This window comes from Oryctolagus cuniculus, chromosome 8 (genome assembly GCF_051225735.1).
Source record: "Oryctolagus cuniculus isolate XC-2025 breed Fujian yellow rabbit chromosome 8, ASM5122573v1, whole genome shotgun sequence".
Lineage (NCBI taxonomy): Eukaryota > Metazoa > Chordata > Mammalia > Lagomorpha > Leporidae > Oryctolagus > Oryctolagus cuniculus.
The window spans coordinates 45,798,661-45,817,907 of record NC_142874.1 but is presented as its reverse complement, the minus strand read 5'-3'; the positions used below and the strand labels follow the sequence as shown (position 1 = coordinate 45,817,907).

The window sequence follows — 19,247 nt, the reverse complement described above, 5'->3', positions numbered from 1 at the left end:
CAAAAAAATTTGAATAAATCACCTAATACCAATTTGTAAATAAAATTTCCTATTTACTCACATTTAATTATTCTTTTTTCTTCATATCATTAAGCTAAGGGCTCATTATATGAGAACAGTGCAACTAAAATGGAAAGGAAAAGAAAAAGCAAATGATTGTCTGTCTGATCTATGTAGCAAAAAAGAGTAATTCTCCAAGAAGATCGCAGGAATTCAATGGGTCTAATTTCAGGCCTGATAAAATGGTGAATCAGGAGGCAAGATCATTAAGGTTGAGGAGGAATAAATGTGAGGATAATGGCTTTTTTATGTGATATTTTTATTCAGCCCTAAGAGCTCTTAAAGTTACTTTATAGCTTAGGAAATAAACTATTTTATGAAAACCTACTTTATTCATCATGGTTGCTTATTCAGATAATTATAAACATAAAGATTTAATTTACTGCCAAATAATTTGAATTTAGATGTTGCAACAAATGGTCCTACATCCTTAAAGAAGGCAGAAGCAGGCAAACAGCTGAAATACGCAGCAGCATTGGGAGGGGTACGTGCAGGGCCACCCACCTGCTTCTCTACAATCCTGCACTCACCTAGGTCTTCTAGGGCTGTTCTGGAGGGGAAGGCAAGCGTACCTATCAAGATTAGATCAGAACTGCACAGAGTGCCCATCAGCCCAGAATTCTTCACTTCTTTCTGAAAAGGGTAGTGCCATCTGGAGGCAAAGACGATCCTGTTCTTACACAGCAGATTTATTACACTCGCAAAGTGAAGTCATTACTGGTATTCCTTTAGTATTTTCCTCTGTAGAATTAATACATTCTCATTCTAAAAAATAATAAATTTGTCTAGATTTGGCTAGTTACCAATTCACTGGGAGAAAATTCTAATTTTCATAAATTAGGCTGAACTGAACACTATTAGACCTGAATCTATGTCCACATGTATAATTATTTTCTGATGACACATTCCTAGAAACTGGATCATTTGTGGTACATAAAGACAGTGATAAAAATATAGCAAACATACTTATGCAGAGTTTGCTATGGGACAAGCACTTTACATATGCTACCTTAATGAGCCCTTATGACAATTCTGTTTGGTATCATCTATCATTATCCCAATCTTACCATGAGAAAACTGAGTCATACAAAGTTCAAATAACTTGCTTAAAGTCACACAAATAGTCAGTGGTAAAGCTGTGGTGCATTTCACAAAAGATTAGTTACTTATTTGAAAGAGAGTGACAGAGAGTGAGTGAGCGAGAGTATTTACATCTGCTAGTTCACTCCCAGAATGGCTGCAATAGCCAGGGCTGGGCCAGGCCAAAGCTAGGAGCCAGGAATTCCATCCTGATGGCCCACATGAGTGACAGGGACCCAAGTATTTGGGCCACTTTTGGCTGCCTTCCCAGGTACATTTGCAGGAAGCAGGATCGGAAGAGAAGCAGCTGGGACACAAACCAGCACTCTCATATGGGATGCAAGAGATGTAAACCAGGACTTAACTAGCTGTGCCACAACATGGGCCCCAAAGCTACAACTCCAACAAGGCCTTCTTGGCTAGGGGGTGCATGCGCTGGAAGCACCACATTACACGGTTTCTGATAAAACAGGCTGCTGAACCACTTGCAAGTCTTCATGTTCCCCACTGGCATCTAAGAATGATATTCAATGCCCTGTACTCACCAAGGTTCTTTCTGAAAATCTGATGCATTAAAGATCATATGCTATCGCTGCTGTCATCTCTATTTCTCTATTTACTGGCATGACTAGCCAGTCCAGAACTCCATACACCTCGTAAGTGTCTGTTTCTATGACTCTCTATTCATATCCTTTGCTTGCTCCCCCCGTCCCTTCTTACAGTTCTACTACCTGTTATGATGGAGACATGAACTGATCTACCTTTTCCCATCTTCTGTCTTCATTTTTGCTTGGCATATGGGCATTTGGTTATACAATCAGAACGATCAGTCTCTGTGTATTTTCTACCACTGCTCTATTCTTCTAAAGAACTTCTCTATCCAAGAGTCAGCGTCCACCTAAGCGTTTTCTACTGAGGTTCTCTTTAAACCATCTGAGAAGTATTTGGTGTAGGTTGTTGTTAACTGCAATGGAACGGTAAAGATACAATGGAACTTGATATAATGGACAGCTTTACGTAATATTTTTATCTCCCGGTACTACTTAGACTGTGGGACAACATATGCTGACTTATTATAACAGAATAACTCAGTATGAGAAAAAGTCATACTCTAAGACACTTCTGTTCTAGTTACAGCCAAATTAAAAGCTTCTAAAATATGAAAGTTATTCCTACCTTTAAAAACCCCAGAGTAAAAGCTCTCAGGGCCTTCCCTAAATGGTACTTCTAGCTCCATGTTTAGCAATATTAGAAAGTCAGCAGATTTCTCATAGATGATCTAAATCTCTAAAAGCATTTCTCTTTTTGTTTTGACCCGCTATTCAAAAAAGATAACAATACATTTTTCTTTCATCTGCTTTCAGTTCTTCCATCAGAACAGGATTATATGTTTAGTGATTTTAGCTATGTGGGAAAGCAGAGTGGGATTTTTTAAAAAAACATTTATTTGAAAGTCAGAGTTAGAGAGGCAGGGAGAGGCAGGGAGAGAGAGGGAGAGAGAGGGAGGGAGGAGAGAGAGGAGAGAGGTAGACAGTCTTCCATTCGATGGTTCACTCCCCAAATGGCTGCAATGGCCAGAGCTGAGCTGATCCCAAGCCAAGAGCCGGGAGCTTCCTCTCGGTCTCCCAACCAGATGCAGGGGCCCAAGCACTTGCATCATCTTCTACTACTTCCCCAGGCCATAGCAGAGAGCTGGAGCTGAAGTGGGGCAGCCGAGAAGTGAACTAGCGCCCATATGGGATAACAGCACTGAGGGGGCAGCTTCGCCTGCTAAGCCGCAGCACCAGCCCCAAGGGTGGGATTTTTTACATTTTCACCGACTTCTGGGGCTCTATGCTAAAATGTCCTTCTAATCAAAGTACCACTCAAAAGGCATGCTTAGCTATGAGCTGTGTGCCAACTAATTTATTGACAACAATAATATTGATGTTTGTGAGTGATTTACTTTAAAAAAATATTTGAAAGGTAGAATTATATCTGCCCTGTAGTATGTCCTGAAATATGGTATTGTGATTCCTCCAGCTTTGTTTTTGTTGTACAAGATTGCTTTAGCTATTCGAGGTCTCCTGTGCCTCCATATGAATTTCAGCATCATTTTTTCCAGATCTGAGAAGAAGGTCTTTGGTATTTTGATTGGTATCGCATTGAATCTATAAAGTTGCTTTTGGGAGAATGGACATTTTGATTATATTGATTCTTCCAATCCATGAGCATGGAAGATTTTTCGTATCTGGCTAAAATGCCCATGAGAGTATTTCAGGCATGGGAAGTCAAGACACTGTGGCAAAACAAAACAAAACAACCTAAACGAAAGATCTGTGAGTGAGATCCCAGTGGAAAGAACAGGCCATCAAAGAAGGAGGTACCTTTCTCTGAAGGGAGGAGAGAACTTCCACTTTGACTATGGCCTTGTCTAAATAAGATCGGAGTTGGCGAACTCAAGAGGCTTCCATAGCCTTGGCAGGTCATTACAAGAGCCTCGGGTGATTACTGGCTTCATAAGTAAGAGTGTCAATTGTTAAATCAACAACAGGAGTCACTGTGCACTTACTCCCCATGTAGGATCTCTGTCCTTAATGTGTTGTACTACGTGAATTAACGGTATAACTATTAGTCAAGCAGTACTTTATACTTTGTGTTTCTGTGTGGGTGCAAACTGTTGAAATCTTTATGCAGTATATACTAAGTTGATCTTCTGTATATAAAGATAATTGAAAATGAATCTTGATGAAGAATGGGATGGGAGAGGGAGTGGGAGATGGGATGGTTGCAGGTGGGAGGGTGGTTATGGGGGGAAAAAGCCGCTATAATCCAAAAGTTGTAGTTTGGAAATTTATATTAAATAAAAGTTTGAAAAAAAGGTAGAATTACAGAGAAAAGGAGAGATACCAAGAGAGCGAGAGAGAGATCTTCCATCTGTCACAGATGGCCACAACAGTCAGGACTGAGCCAGGCTAAAGCCAGGAGCCAGGAGATTCATCCTGGTCTCCTACATGGGTGGCAGTAGCCCAAGCACTGGGGCCATCTTCCACTGCTTTTCTCAGGCCATCATCAGGGAACTGGATTGGAAGTGGAGCAGTGGGGACATGAACTGGTGCCCAAATGGGATGCCAGCGTCACAGGCAGTGTCCTTACCAACTACACTACAACACTGGCCAGTGAATGATTGACTTGTCAAACAGAATACAGAATGGGTTCATGATCCTTCTTACAATAAAGACAAGCTCTCGTTCTCATATTGAAGGTTTTCTTAAGTGAGAGAAGAGGTGGGAATTAAAACCATCACAGGACAACACTACATGCCCCCTTCTATCCTCCCCAGCGTCCAGGAGAAGCTGGTCTTACTGAGCCATATTTTTGTGCCTCATATTGATTCTTATGAAAATCACAAAACCAAAAAAACTTAGTGTTATTTGCTCTACTGCCTACACATGCATACCCACACAATGTTTTAAAGTCAAATCTGCCAGGGAGTTTGTGATATACATTAATATTAACCTTTATCTGTATTTCCTTAAAAAGGAGTTGAGAAATTACTAATCTATGTTATCTTCATAATATCTATTTTGAGAATTTAGAGAAGAATAGAGTTCCCAATTAAGGATCTCATGAGGGTACAAAAAACTGGAAGGATTTCCTCTCTCTAATATTAGTTGTGTGGTTGGATTTATTAAAATTACATTGTTCATTCTTTTCACAATGGAATCTTAGGTCATACTCTCAAGTGAGTAATTATTTACCCACTGTAGTTCCTATTTGTTCCTATCCCTCTATTTTAATTCTAACTGAAACTGATAACTACCAACTATAATAAGTAAGATTTTTATCAAGACTTTCTACATGCCAGCACTTTACATGAATGAGCTCAGATACATTTTCCCAAAGCACTAGGAGGTAAGATCTATTATCGTCACTAATTAAAGATGTGGAAATTCACTTTTAGAGGGTCAGGTTATATGCTCAAAGCCATACAGCAAGCAACTGCAAGTGGAACCCCAAAGCTGACCTTGCTATCACAACTATTGCCCTTCATTCTTTTTTATTTTTAAAGATTATTTGAGAGAGAGAGAGAGAGAGAGAGAGAGAGAGAGAGAGAGAGAGAGAGAGAAACCAAGAGTGATCAATGATCTTCCATCTACTGACTCACAAAGGAACACAATGACCAGAGCTGAGCCAGGAGCCTGGAACTCCATTCTGGTCTCCCACATGGATGACAGAGGCCCAAGTACTTGGGCCATCTTCTGCTGCCTTCCCAGGTACATTAGCAGGGAGATCGATATAAAGTAGAGTAGCCAGGGCCTCAACTGGCACCCATATGGGATGCTGGCATTGCAAGATGTGGTTTAACCTGTGGCACCACAACACTGCCCCCCCCTTCATTTCTTATATTTCTCCAATTATATTTCTCTAAGTTGACCCTGGCTCCTGATTATATCCTTCCCAGAGAACTCTCTCCCAATCTCTCAATATCTGCAAACTTTCTAACCTCACCTTTTCCAAATATATTTCTGGTCTGCTTCTATTCCCTATTTCATATGATTCTTTTGCCCCATCTTGCATAAATATTTACCATGTTATAAGATGATGAACAAATGTATAATCTTGCACTGCTGTTGAACAAACATGTCAAATTGCATTCTCAACTATAAATGTTCTATTGGTAGTCAATCACTATGGTCTTTTTCCTGCTACATAGTTATAGTTTAACAATGACAAAGAGGAGTAGATCTTGATGTGGAGTTCCTGAGTTCATGAAATGGTTGGTGGAGGAAGAGGTTCATGAATCTTTTGAAACCATATACAAAATTATAATCACAAATAAATATGATGAACGGGTGAGCAAGTATCAGTTTATTTTGTTAGTAATCCTCCCATACTCAGAAATGATCATGTACATCATGAATGGCATAGGCTCTCAGTAAACAAAAGAGAACCATAAGACAAAGAGAACCTAAGACACTTCTTAGGTACTCCCATGGGGACATTGTTGATGAGCTCTGGATCGTGCAGGAATGGGGAAACTTTTTTTCTGTCAAGAGCCATTTGGGTTCAAGGGCCATACAAAATGATAAATTTAAAAATTAGCCTGCTCAGGCCCAGAGCTGTGGCGCAGTGGGTTAGGCCACCACCTGCAGCACTAGCATCCCATGTAGGTACTGGTTCAAATCCCAACTGCTCCACTTCTGATCCAGCTCCCTGCTAATGTGCCTGGAAAAGCAGTGGAGGACACCCAAAGTACTTAGGCCCTTGCACTCACATGGGAGACCCGGATAATACTCCTGACTCCTGGCCCTGGCCATTTGTGGAGTGAGCCAGCAGATGGAAGACCTTTCTTCAAAAAAAAAAAAAAAAGCCTGATTTATTGAAGTTTGAGTCCTACCTGTGGTTGCCCAAACCAAATGATTCTACATACCTGTACAGCCCATGGGCAGGATGCATCCCACCCCTGGTACAGGGCCACGTGGACTCATAGGGCTGATTTAATGAACCTTTCAGAGTTACATTAATGCCAACCTTCTCTGTGTTTCAGAGAATGAGATCAACTGTTTTAAAAATCAAGGAATGTGGTTATTGTTTCCATTTAAACAAGGAATAATCAGTAACTGACTTATGATCGGTTTTTGAAACTATGGACATAGAATATAATTGGTGTTTCCCTAGACTTTTTGAAGAACCATCTTCCTGTGTCTTTAACCCATGGGGTTAAATGAGGCCAACCATGCACCACCCACATGCATGAGATATAGGCAAACACATGAATGCAAACATGTACCATCACGACCCAAGGCTAGGCATGCGACCCAAGCAAGGTCAATCAGAATCTGTCAAGAGACATCCTACTCCTTCTACTGGGATCAGGAACTAATGAAATATAAGCCCATAGGGATGCCAACTATAGTCCCTGGCACTAAAACTGAATGAAATGAGAAAAGCACCAAAAAATAGAGCGACAAAGAAATGTATGACAGCATCTTTTGAAACCTGGGATCTAGCAAACCTGTGGTTTATCCCCTTGAATTTCTCTTACTTTGTGACCTGAGAGATTCCATTTATTTTAAGTTAGTCTGAGATGGATTCCTATGCTGCTTGCATACTAAGTACTGATTAATCATTTTAAAATATCACTAATGGCCATGATGAAATTGATTTAAAATAAAATGTAATTTATAAGTGTTTCTTCCCCATGTTGTCAAAACATTATTGGTACTTCTAGACCAATACCTACCACTATCTACTTTGTAATGGGATCTCGAATATATTGAGATCAGGTGTCCCCAAGGGATGGGAATTTCTCACTCTTGCTCTGACTACATACACACGAGTATGCTTTTCCTTAAAGATTTATTTTTTATTGGAAAGGCAGTGTTAAGGGGAGGCGGAGAGTGAAAGCAAAATAGAGCTAGATCTTACATCTGCTGGTTCACTCTCCAAATGGCCTCAGCAGTTGGGGTTAAGTTTGGATCAAGCTAAAGCCAGGAGCTTCATCTAGGTTGGCCGCACAGGTGGCAGAGGCCTAAGCACTTGGGCCATCCTCTGCTGCTTTCCCAGGCACATCAGTAGGCACCTGGATGGGCTGTGGGGCAGCCAGAACTTGAAATGGCATTCTAATAAGATGCCAGTGTCACAGGTGGTGGCTTAACCTGCTGTGCCACAGTGCCAGCCTGAGGTCTATGCTTGGACAGAATTAAATGCTTAATAAATGCTTGCATAAGGAAAGCCACTTCTGGACAGAGCACATGTACGACACTGCACTTCTAAGACAATGTAGAAGAGTTGAAGCTGAGCCCCACCTTAGCCTCTGCTTAAAGGCACTCACACAGGAGTTTCCTACACCTTGGCTTTTTCTATCACGTGCCAAACTTCATCCATGCGAGGCACTCCATCTTTCAAAACTGTCATTTTTATTTTGACAAAATATACATAAGACTTACCATTTCACCATTTTTAAATGGCAGTAATGACATGCACACTGCTTTATCAAGAACTCTTTTTTGGACTAAGCACTTTTAAAGAATATGCTGTTTGTACAGGTCCCAGGGAACTTAGCAGATGGAAGTTAGTACAGTTAGTTGTAGGTCTCTGTGCATTCCTCTTCCAAAACTCCTGTGTCTTCTATCTTAAAATAGTCTCCTTTCTTCTTGTGGGGAAGGCCTAGGGAAGGGCACCCCTTTTTTAAAAGTCAAGTGACTGAAACACCAAGAGCATCATAGTGCACTAAGAATAGTATGACAAGAAAACTCCTGTCATCCCTCATTGGTTCAAAGCCCTGAAACAACTCGAGGCTGGCAAGCTCAGTACCACTGCAGTTCTGCAGGAGATGGTTGGGTACAGCTCAGCAGCCTTGAAAGTCTGGTCACTTTCCTTAGGAAGTTTTTTAAACTTGATTTTTTTCTACTTTCCTTTAACCTCCCAGAATACACATTTGTTTACTGCTATTTAGAGTACATCTGGAAAGAATTAAGTTTTTTTAAAAGAGTATTTCATCAGTATTATTAAAAAATCATAGGAGTTGGCCACATCCACGGTTAAACGTCTGTGCACAATCCATACACCTATATTTATTTGGAAAACTTGTTTTCTTCTTGAATGAGCAGTTGCTCAAAACTAGGAGGCATCTAAGAACCATGAGTGAAATTAAATGTTTTGGAAGTCATATCCATGTAACAGCTATGCACTTGTGTTTCTCACAGTGAAGGAAAGGTTGCTGAGTTTCTAAGTCCTCCTTCCCCTACTCTAGGCATATGTCAATTTCTTCCATTCCCAACAAATGGTATTTAGAAGGAGTAAAAAAAAATTCTATTTTCACCTCAATCATAGCAACCAAATCCAAAATACAGGGTGTATGTCCACAAAATTATCATATTTCTTTCACATATACAAGACCCAAAATGGTTCCAGAAGTCTCAAAGGAATAACAACTCACTTGTACATTGACCTCTGTTGGGTATAAAAATGGTAGAGAAATGTAAAAAACAAATTGTATTCTATGACCATAAATTCTTTAGTCATATCTCAAAGTTTCCAAAGAACAAAAGCCTCTCTGATTATAATTTCCATTTCAAAATAATGTGAATACAAATTGGCAGTTTTTTTTTTTTTTTTGACAGGCAGAGTGGACAGTGAGAGAGAGAGAGAGAGAGAAGGGTCTTCCTTTTGCCGTTGGTTTATCCTCCAGTGGCCGCCGTGGCCAGTGCGCTGCGGCCAGTGCATTGCGCTGATCCGAAGCCAGGAGCCAGGTGCTTCTCCTGGTCTCCCATGCGGGTGCAGGGCCCAAGCACTTGGGCCATCCTCCACTGCACTCCCGGGCCAGAGCAGAGAGCTGGCCTGGAAGAGGGGCAACCAGGACAGAATCCGGCGCCCCGACTGGGACTAGAACCTGGTGTGCTGGCGCCGCAAGGCGGAGGATTAGCCTATTGAGACATGGCGCCGGCTGTGAATACAAATTAGTATAAAGAATATCTGCTCCCATTCCATCTCTATGCTCCCCAACTCTGTACCCAGAATCTCTTCTCAAGCATATCAGAAAAAATATTTTTTAAGCAAATATCAACTCTCCCAGGTGATGGAAGAAAATAAGCACACTTCCACTTTTGGAGAGGGCACTGTGAATTAAAACACCAGTTATTTGAGGACACAATTAACAGACTCCCAAACAAGCTGAGATTTTGTTCCTTTATATCCTTGAATGCATATCATAATTCCATATGTCACCATTTGCAATTCACTTATATAATCTTGCATCAACTTTGCCAAACCAGTAGTTTGTTCTTCCTGTTCCCATTTCCTGGGGGTATTTTTTTTCATGGCTCTAATAAAAAGTATTCTATTTTGCTATTAAAATTGTCAAGTTTTACCTTCATCCAAACAACAAGGCTATTAGTTCCTTTTCTATTAGAGTCATAATTATGCTTAAACTTTCTCTTTATACCTATAGATCTGAATGTTTTTCCCATACTCTAACAATCTACTTTTTCTGGTGCTGTTAACACACATGGCTTAGTGGCATAGTGGAGAAGGAACAGACTTTGGGTCAGATGAATTGGTATTCAATTTCTGCTTTGAAAGTATCCTTAATTTCTCTCCATTACCCACCATTGTCTGTACTCAGGCTTTTACTGTGCCTGCCTTCGCAATGGGACAGCTCCCAATTGCCTTTCTGCCACAGTCACTATTTCCTATCTGAACCCCTCTACCTTTTAAACCAATCCTAGGTGTAAGAAACTGTTAGACAGTACTCCAAGAGTGTCCAGCACTGTATTTCAGCAGTCACACTTTCTATAACCCAGATTTCCCTGATTATCGTTAAATCCATGCCAGCAGCCTCCTGCTGGCACAAAGCTCAACTTGTGTGCTACTGCTTATTCCTCCAGTATCCCCTCACTCCCCATATCACCAATCTTCAACTGTCAACTAAAATCTCACCTCCTGTAGGAAGCCTTCCTTGACTATTCCAGCCCGCTTTGAAATCTTCCTTTCCTAATCTTTGGAAGCAGCTCTTAGTAGCATGAAACAACTAAACACTTTATTAGAGAAGAAAAAAAAATGCATGCATTCATGTGAGTCATCTTCCCCAACTAGCTGGGAATACAGTAGGGACATATTCATTTGGTTTACTCACCCACATTAAAAACACAGAGAGTACTAAATAATTTGAAAATTACCTACTATTTATCCCTCTCTCAAAACTGAATTTTATTTAGATATTTTTCTCTTAGTTCTAGGTCTTCTATCAAAAAGCTTAAAGTGCACTGATGACAGACAGAATTCTAAAAGAAGAAAATAACCCAATTAAAATAGCCAAAAGAGCTAACAGGTATGAAAAGAAGGCGTAAGGATGGCAAATAAGCACATGAAAAGATGTTAGTGTTGTTTAGGCATCAGGGAAATGCCAATTTAAACCATGGTATTACTATACAAGAATTATGTCTAACATTAAAAAGAATAACTCTGTTGCAAAAAAAATGCACTGGTAATCTCATACACTGTAAATGAAAATGTAAAATGTTACAACCACTTCAGAAAACAATTTGATAGTTTCATAAACATGAAATCTGCAACTATCATATGATCCATTGTATTCCTAGTATCTACCAAAGAAAAAACAATGCATTTTTTCCATGAAGAAATTTATGTGTAAATAGGTACATCAGTAGCAGTCCAAATTGGAAACAACTCAGACAGGCACTAACAGATAAACAGATGAACAAGATGTTGTACAGCCCTTAATGGACTATTATGCAACAATAAAAAGAAACATAATGATACATGGTATAACATGGATGAATTGCAAACATACTATGCTAAATGAAAGCTAGATGTAGCTCAAAGGCTATGTAAAGTATTACTCTTTTTATATGACAATCTAGAAAAAGCAAAATTAAAAAGACAGGGAGAATATGCAGGTACTAGAGTTTAGGAGTGAGAAGGGTTGATCCAAAGGGCCATACAAGGTAACAGATAATACAACTATTCTTTATCTTGATTTGGTGGTGTTTACATGCCTACATATTTTTAAAAATAGGAAGACCTGCACATCAAAAAGAGTGAACTTTATTTATCAATTAAACAAGCTCATAAAAAAAGACTAACAATGAAAGTCACCATTTAGCTTGGAATACACCATTACCAACTAACTACTCCAATAAGGTCAGATAAGAAAAGGCAAGAGCATCACTTACTGATGAATTATTTTGTGAAAATCCTAAAAATATGCTGTAATAGGTCACATTTTTTAAAAGACTGATTTATTTGAAAGGCAGAGTTAGAGAGAGAGAGAGAGGGAGAGGGAGGGATGGAGAAGAGACAGAGATAGAAAGAGATCACCCATCCACTGGTTCACTCCCTAAATGACTGCAATAGCTAGGGCTGGGCCAGGTCAAAGCCAGAATCCTGGAGCTTCTTCTGGGTTTCCCACATGGGTGTCAGGGTCCCAACCACTTGGACCATCTCCTGCTGCTTTCCCAGGCACATCAGCAGGGAGCCAGATCTGAAACCAGCACCCATATGGGATGCCGGGGTCAGGCAGTGGCTTCACCGCTATGCCACAGTATCAGCCCCAGTAGGTCACAATTGTTTGCTCACCTCAGTAGAACTCTTATTTAACAATTTCATGTCTATTACATAATCATCAATATTGATCTAGTCATGCCAGATACATATTCATTCCCTAATCCCTCTGCTAACCAATTCATCGTTCAGTCATTATTCACTGGATATCAACAGTATACCTGGTCCTGTTTTAGGCATGCCAAATGTTCCAGCAAACACACAAGGTCCTTGCTCTCATGAGGTTTACGTTCTAGTAAGGGGGTCTTCCCCAGAAGTATGTGCTATGAGGACAACCAAAGAAGGCGCTGTTAGAAGGCAGGAAGTCACCATTTACCTGAGCAGGTGAGAGAAGGCCTCCCTCAAGGGGGACATCTGAGCTAATTCTGAGTGACAAGAGGCAGACAGCACAGTTGTAGGAAGAGCCTTCGTGACAAGGGGCTACTAAATACAGAGACCCCCAAAGGAAGGAGACTTGGTTCCCCAAGTCACAGAGAGGCCAGTGTGGGAATGAGCAAGGAGACAGTACTGAATATGATGTTCATGGCCTGATGAAGGAGTGCCTTGCAGAACCTAAATTGCTTTATGCTGCTTACAATGAGAAGCCATCAGAGGCCTTTACAGCAGCCACATAATCTGGTTTATTTTTCTAAAACATCCATCTGGCTGCCGATTTTTGCAGGCCATTCAGCTTTCTTTTCTCTCCCTCAAGTATTTATTTCTTCATTTACCTTAGCTGTGTGGCCTTAGGCTAATCACATACACTTTCTCAGTCTTGGTTTCCATATCTATGAAATGGTGACACCAGGTACCAGCTCCTGCCAAAACAAACTGGTTCAGTGTGGTGGTTAAACATTAGACTGCAGCTAACTGTGCTCTCACTTCCATTCTCTCCTTCCCAGGACCCTGCCCTGTCAATTACCTCCTCTCCCTCTTGCATTTTCAATTTCAGTCTCAGCACTGGGCCGGGGATGTCTTCATGTTTTACCTGTTCGACAGCACCCTTACTCTGATCTGACTGCTTTTCTGCTACCATCTCTTCCCTCCAGCCCTTTTTCCACATCACCGAAACAGTTCCCTCCCAAGAGTAAACACTGTGCCCAGACCCCCATGTGGCTGCTCTCCATTGTTTACTCCTTAGCCTTTCACAATCCAAATCTCATTCCCATGTCTACAGAATCCCTTCTTGAAAAGCACTGGCACCCATCTGTCACCCGCTGCAAGGTGTTATTCCTGGGATTCCCAATTCTATCAGGTCTGTGCCATCATCTTACTGGGAGGAGGGATAACATAACCAAAGGACAGTCGTATGGGATTCTACTCTCACTCTGTGACCAGCCACTCTATACGATACTGGAAAAGACTTCCCTGGGCACTATTCCAGTATCCATGGCTACAGTTGGTTAGATTTATAGAGAGGCTTAGAGCCCTTCCAGTTTGGAAATTTTAAGACTATAGTATTTTTTGCTCGGACATCCATAACTCATGATTGTCTTGTTTCTGTAAATTATTTTATTAGGGTGTATTGCTCATCATCATTTTCTTAAAGATTTATTTACCAGTTAGTTGAAAGGCAGAGTGACAGAAATAGAGGGACAGACAGGGAGAAAGAGGTCTTTCATCTGCTGGTTCACTCCCCAAACACCCACAAACACCCACAACAATCATAAATCCAAAGCCAGGAGCCAGGAGCTACATCTGGGTCTCCCACATGGTTAGCAAGAACCCAAGTTCTTGAGTCACTTGCTGCCTCTCTGGTACATTAGTGGGAATGCTGGATCAGAAGCAGAGTAGCCAGGTCTTGAACAGACACTCTGATATGGGATGCGGGCTTTCCAAGTAGCAAGTTAACTCACTGAGCCACAATCCCCACCTCTGGTCATCTTCTTAATGGGTTCTGCTTCCCCCAGGTTACTAACAAAATGCTCTTTAGACCATGCTCAAGTCCCTACAAATACTCTCAGCTTGGGAAATCGGGTCCACATTGACACCCTTAATTTCAAAGTCTAGGAAGAGGCCTTGCATGCCTTCAAAACAACCCAACCACCTGCATGGAGAATGCTTCCTATCAGACCAAGAGGATACCACTTTCTCCAAAAACTGCACTTCTTTCCTTCTCCCTTTCTCTTGGCTGCTCATCATTATCCAGGCCAGGGAGGCTCAGACTGGGCAGCTTTTGGTTGAAACCACATTCTTTATTCCTTGGTTCAAGTCAGAAGTTAACCCTTCACCCTCCTCTCCCTTCACCGTCAGGTCCCCAAGTCATTATGTAAGCCACAGCAAAGCAATATGCTGAGTGGGGACTCACACTCACGGGGGACAGCTGTGGTAGCCTGTAGTGGGCCACGCAGCCCAAGCATGGCTCAGATGCCTCATGTGGAGGTGCACAGACAGGAAGACATGCGTGTGCTCATGTGGTCCAGTGCAGGGCATCAGACCCCAAGCAGAGAAGGACCTAGCGGGTAAGGAGGGCATCCAGCAGGTATGTGTGTGAGGCCCAGAGGAGGACTCCTTAAAGAAATGACTGATCCCAGGTCTGGGGCAGGAACAGCACAAATGGGTCTAAAGCATGACAGCAGGCAAGTGCTCAAAAATGATAGAGACATGGCAAAGGGACACAGAAACCCACTTGAACAGGCCTCTCTCCCCTCCCCCACTCTCCAGCTTAACCAGAGCAGTCTGAACAAATGGCCAGTAATGCTACAGCCCTGAAGACCTGAAGCCATGTCCACCAATGCAGACATAAATAAATGAATAAAGTTAGATGAAGAAGTTATATGAAAACCAACTCCTACAAAGACTTCTTCTGTGCTACCTTGTTTCCTTCTTTCCGCTCCCCTTGACATCCTTGCTCCAGTGCCTAGTTCCTGCATGGTTGAGATAACTGCCTCACACATTTCTGTAAGTGCCTATCCACCCCTCAACCACCACCCAGTAAAGGTCTCCAGGGGCACACTGGCTCACAATGCTTCCCTGCCCAACACTCCAATAGCTCCTGCTTATTAACCAAAGTAAGAACAAATGTCTTATTTAACTTTCAAGTTCAACTCCCTTCTAGTTCCAACTAATTTCTTCCAGGCTTTCTGCCTTCTAAGCCCCATATCATAGCAGCCGCCCAGTTGTACACCACACTCACTGCTTTCTGCTCACCTCCACGGTCAGCTTTTCTCACGTAGCTCCCTCTAAACAGGATGGGCCTATTCCCAGCTTCCTATAGCACGTCCAAGGCCAGCACAAACACCACATCTCATCACCCTCACCTCCCTACTTTCTAAGACCTGCCCATATAATCTCTGCCTGTCCGAATACCCAGAGTCAAGGGCAGTGCTTAGACTAACAATTAAAACATTCATGTCCCACACTGGAATGCCTGGGTTTCATGTGTGGTTCTGGCTCCTGGCTACAGGTTCCTGCTAATGCAGACCTTGTAAGGCAGCCATGATGGCTCAAGTTCCTGCCACCTACCTGGGAGAGCTGGATTGAGCTCCTGGATTTGGCCAGGACCAGTCCTGACCATTTCAGGGATTTCTGGAGTGAATCAGCAGATGGGAGCACTCTCTCCATCCATTTGTCTGTCTGTCTTGCTCTGCCTCTCAAATAAAATGTACTAAAGAAAATAACCAAAGTTAACTTTGTCCCTTCCAAATCCTATTTCATTCTGTTTTACATAGAAATTTTTGTATATTTGTGTCAATAGTTCACAATGTATGTGGTAAGATTTCATAGTAATGAAGAATTCATCAGTATTAAAATTAAGTCATAGCCACAGTTGTGAACCCAGATGGCCAGTCATTATTCTCTCATTCTCTCCCTGAGGTAATAACTTTTCAGGACTCAAATTACTTTTTGTTTGTCCTGTTTCTTTCCATAGACTACACATTTCCATTTCCAGCATAAAACAGGCAATTTCTACTTCTTTCTTACATAGAAATTTTGGCCTTGGCTGTACCACAAACAATCATAAATCCAGAGGATTCTGAAGCATCAATTAAGTAACAAGTCCTTACATGCAATTGCATTTTAACTTCATCGTTACCTTACTATATAAAGAATAAAACTCTTAAAACTGAAGCTGAGATCTATACTTCACAAGTTTAACACCAGAAATCCTAAAATCCAAAATGAAGACGCCCTCCATGAAACACACTTTTATTTGTCCTTTTCATCCACAAATTTTGGAATGCCATCCACACAGCTATCCAAATTAATAGCTAAGCTTAAATGCAATCAAGAAGCCAACGTTCTTCCCTCGATTTGAGTTTTATGAATGAAAGAAAATGATAAGTTATTTAGCAGCAGGGCTGAAATTCTATCAGCAGAGGAGTAGTAAGAAACTAAAGCCACAGCTGAAAGCCAGGAAAAATTATTATTTCAGAGGGGGAGAAAAAAAGGAAATAATGACATCAAAGTATTACGGAAGCAAGGTGCTGCTTGAGATCAATTTAACATCTGCTATGACTATGATACTGCAAGGACAGAAAAGGTCAGACACACCCAGAATTTCAATATTGTAAAAGGCATCAAATCTATAAATGATAAATCATGAGGTCCTGGCTTCAGCATGTGATCAGTATGGAAACTGCCTCATGTTGAATAATTTGAGCTGAATGAACTGAAACCATATCTTTCATCTCAACTTTAGTTTTTAAGTATAAACAGCTCTAAATAAACTAATTTCTACATGATAAAAGCGGAAGACACTGACATATAAACCTAAGATACTTATGATGTTAAAAGCAAAACGTATAAATGTACTCTGTACAAGGTGATTTATGTATTATGAGGCCTATCTTTTTTCAATAAAATTGCCATCACTCTTCCCAGAAATATGGTAAATAACTGATGATCAGGAGAAGCAAGTCTCATTTTAAAATTATTTCTAGTAATATTATTTGAAATGCAGTACTAACCTGAAGAAATTCTAGGTAGTCATTTAAAAATCAACACAAATAAGAAACACAACACAACGCAAATAAGAAAAAGAAAGCTATAACTTTTTATTCCTAAATGACCTAACCAATGCTGTAACGGATTTATTTGTTATAGAAAGCACCAATACACAATAGCTCTGTGGCTCTCTCTCTCTCTCTCTCTCACCTCCACAGATCCCATCATTCTTTCACACTTTGTATTACCTAGAGAAACAGTACTTACATCTCAAAAATACAGTCAGGGAGTTTACTAAAAGGGTAAGCCTTATCCGAAATCTCTACATTCTGAAGCTTTTAGTTTATCATATGTGGAGAGCTCTGAAAAACATCAGCGAAAACTGAAAAATAACTGTTGGTTATTAAATAAATTGTTCCATTCTGCCAGGAAAACAAGATTCAGCACCTATTAAGATGAACACCTAAGTACTTGTCGTGAAATGATATGCCAGAATATGCCCTTTGAAATAGTGAACTTTAATATTCAAAAGTCTAGGTCAGCATTGGCTGCATGTTATGATGCTATCAAAGCGACCGTGACTATCGCCATAAACAGCCACTGTTGTCCACAAAAACAGCCTGTTGCCATCAGGAATAGGGTAAACCAACAGAAGAAGGAGCTCACAGTAAGTGTCAGATTTTATAAAAGGAAAGATCTGAGTAAACAAAAAGCATTCAGTTTTCTCAAGTAGAGCGAAAGGCTAGTCCTCCCCACTTTTACTTTAAAATGGCAAACAGCAAAATGACATTATTCTCTCCAGATGACTCTGAAACAATGGAGCTAGATGTGCGATTAAAAAAAAATACTTGAAACCAGATTAGCAGATCTGTTAAAGATTGTTTTCATTCTTCAAAGGGAACTACAGAGCTCATCAGTAATTTACGGGCAGACCTTAAGGAGCATGTAGTTTAACTTACTCTTAAAAAAAAAAAAAAAAAAAAGGAAGAAACTGAGGCAGCTAGGAGAAGCTGTGCGTCCCCTGAGGTCACAGGGTTTGTTGTGTGCGAGCTGACAGGGGAACTCCAATCTACATGACGCGGCCAGGTCCAGTGTCCACCCAAAGGCCTTTAGATTTCACTTTGTCATAAGTCATAATTTGGCACTCCGACAATCGCTGCACTGGAAATGACTAACACACAGGTGACTTCGGTCACCACTCTCACAGAATGCATGTTATGACATTTAATTTTCACTGAAAAAGACAACACACACCTCCTAAGCATGACTCGTTTCTGTCCGCCTGAAAGAGTAATCCAGGTGAGAATCGTTTTTACTATTTGAATAGAACACACCTTCCTCAGGATGTTATTCAACAGGACTAAGACAAACAATGCAAAATGCTCTTCTCCATTAACCTCCTAAACATACCTAGACTAGAGCAGACTAGCAGTTCTCAGCTTCTGGGCCTCACAGCACCTTTTCACTCATAAAAAGGATTGAGCATCCCAAAGAGAATCTATGTGAATTATAGTCATTGATACCTAGCAGATTAGAAATTAAAACATTGACTCAATTTAAACTAGAAACAAAAACATTTTAAACCAAGTAACACATCACTGCTACATACTAACATGAACAAGTTTATAGGAAAAAGCCCTATTTCTCCACATGCACAACTTTAGTGAGAAGAGAGACTGTTTTACATGTTTGTGAGTCTACTGTCTTGCTTAATAGAAGACAGCTGGATTTTCCTATCTATTTTTGCGTTCAATGTGTGGTGACATGTTTTTCAAGCATACAAAGAAAATCTGGCCCCATACACGTATGTTGCCAGAAAAAAGGGGAAAATATTTTAATGGCATTTTCAAATAATTGGAGCTGTGATTCTAAGCATACATTGACAACTGACAGAGAGTAAAGATTACATGCGATGTGGAATCTGACACAGTGTCTATGAGCTTTCCATGCACCATCACACAGAAATCCACTGACCCAGCTTCCATTCCGGGTTGGGCTTTTGCCACTGTATGATTTCTGACTTCATGGACCTTTCTGTAAAGGTCTCAGGGACCCCCAAACCAACTTTGTGATCTATTAGAAAACAGGTCCTTGTCCAATCTAAAGATGAAGGGTACTTTTAGCCTAGAAACAGTTATACCTAGCCTTGGTCCTTTACAATCTTTAATTCATTA

At 40.8% G+C, this 19,247-nt stretch overlaps 1 protein-coding gene across 21 annotated transcripts in view; it reads right to left on the bottom strand.

Moving 5' to 3' along the window:
• NR3C2 (nuclear receptor subfamily 3 group C member 2) overlaps positions 1-19,247 on the bottom strand; it is a 375,513-nt gene that overhangs the window by 343,586 nt on the left and 12,680 nt on the right. For 2 of the 21 annotated variants that reach the window (XM_089302393.1, XM_089302391.1), the window contains one exon: positions 8,040-8,292. The exons of the other annotated variants lie outside the window; for them this stretch is intronic. In XM_089302393.1, coding sequence (XP_089158519.1) covers positions 8,259-8,292 — 34 coding nt within the window. In that variant the 3' untranslated portion in view covers positions 8,040-8,258. Of the gene's footprint in view, positions 1-8,039; positions 8,293-19,247 lie in introns of those variants that run through there. 21 annotated transcript variants of the gene reach the window in all.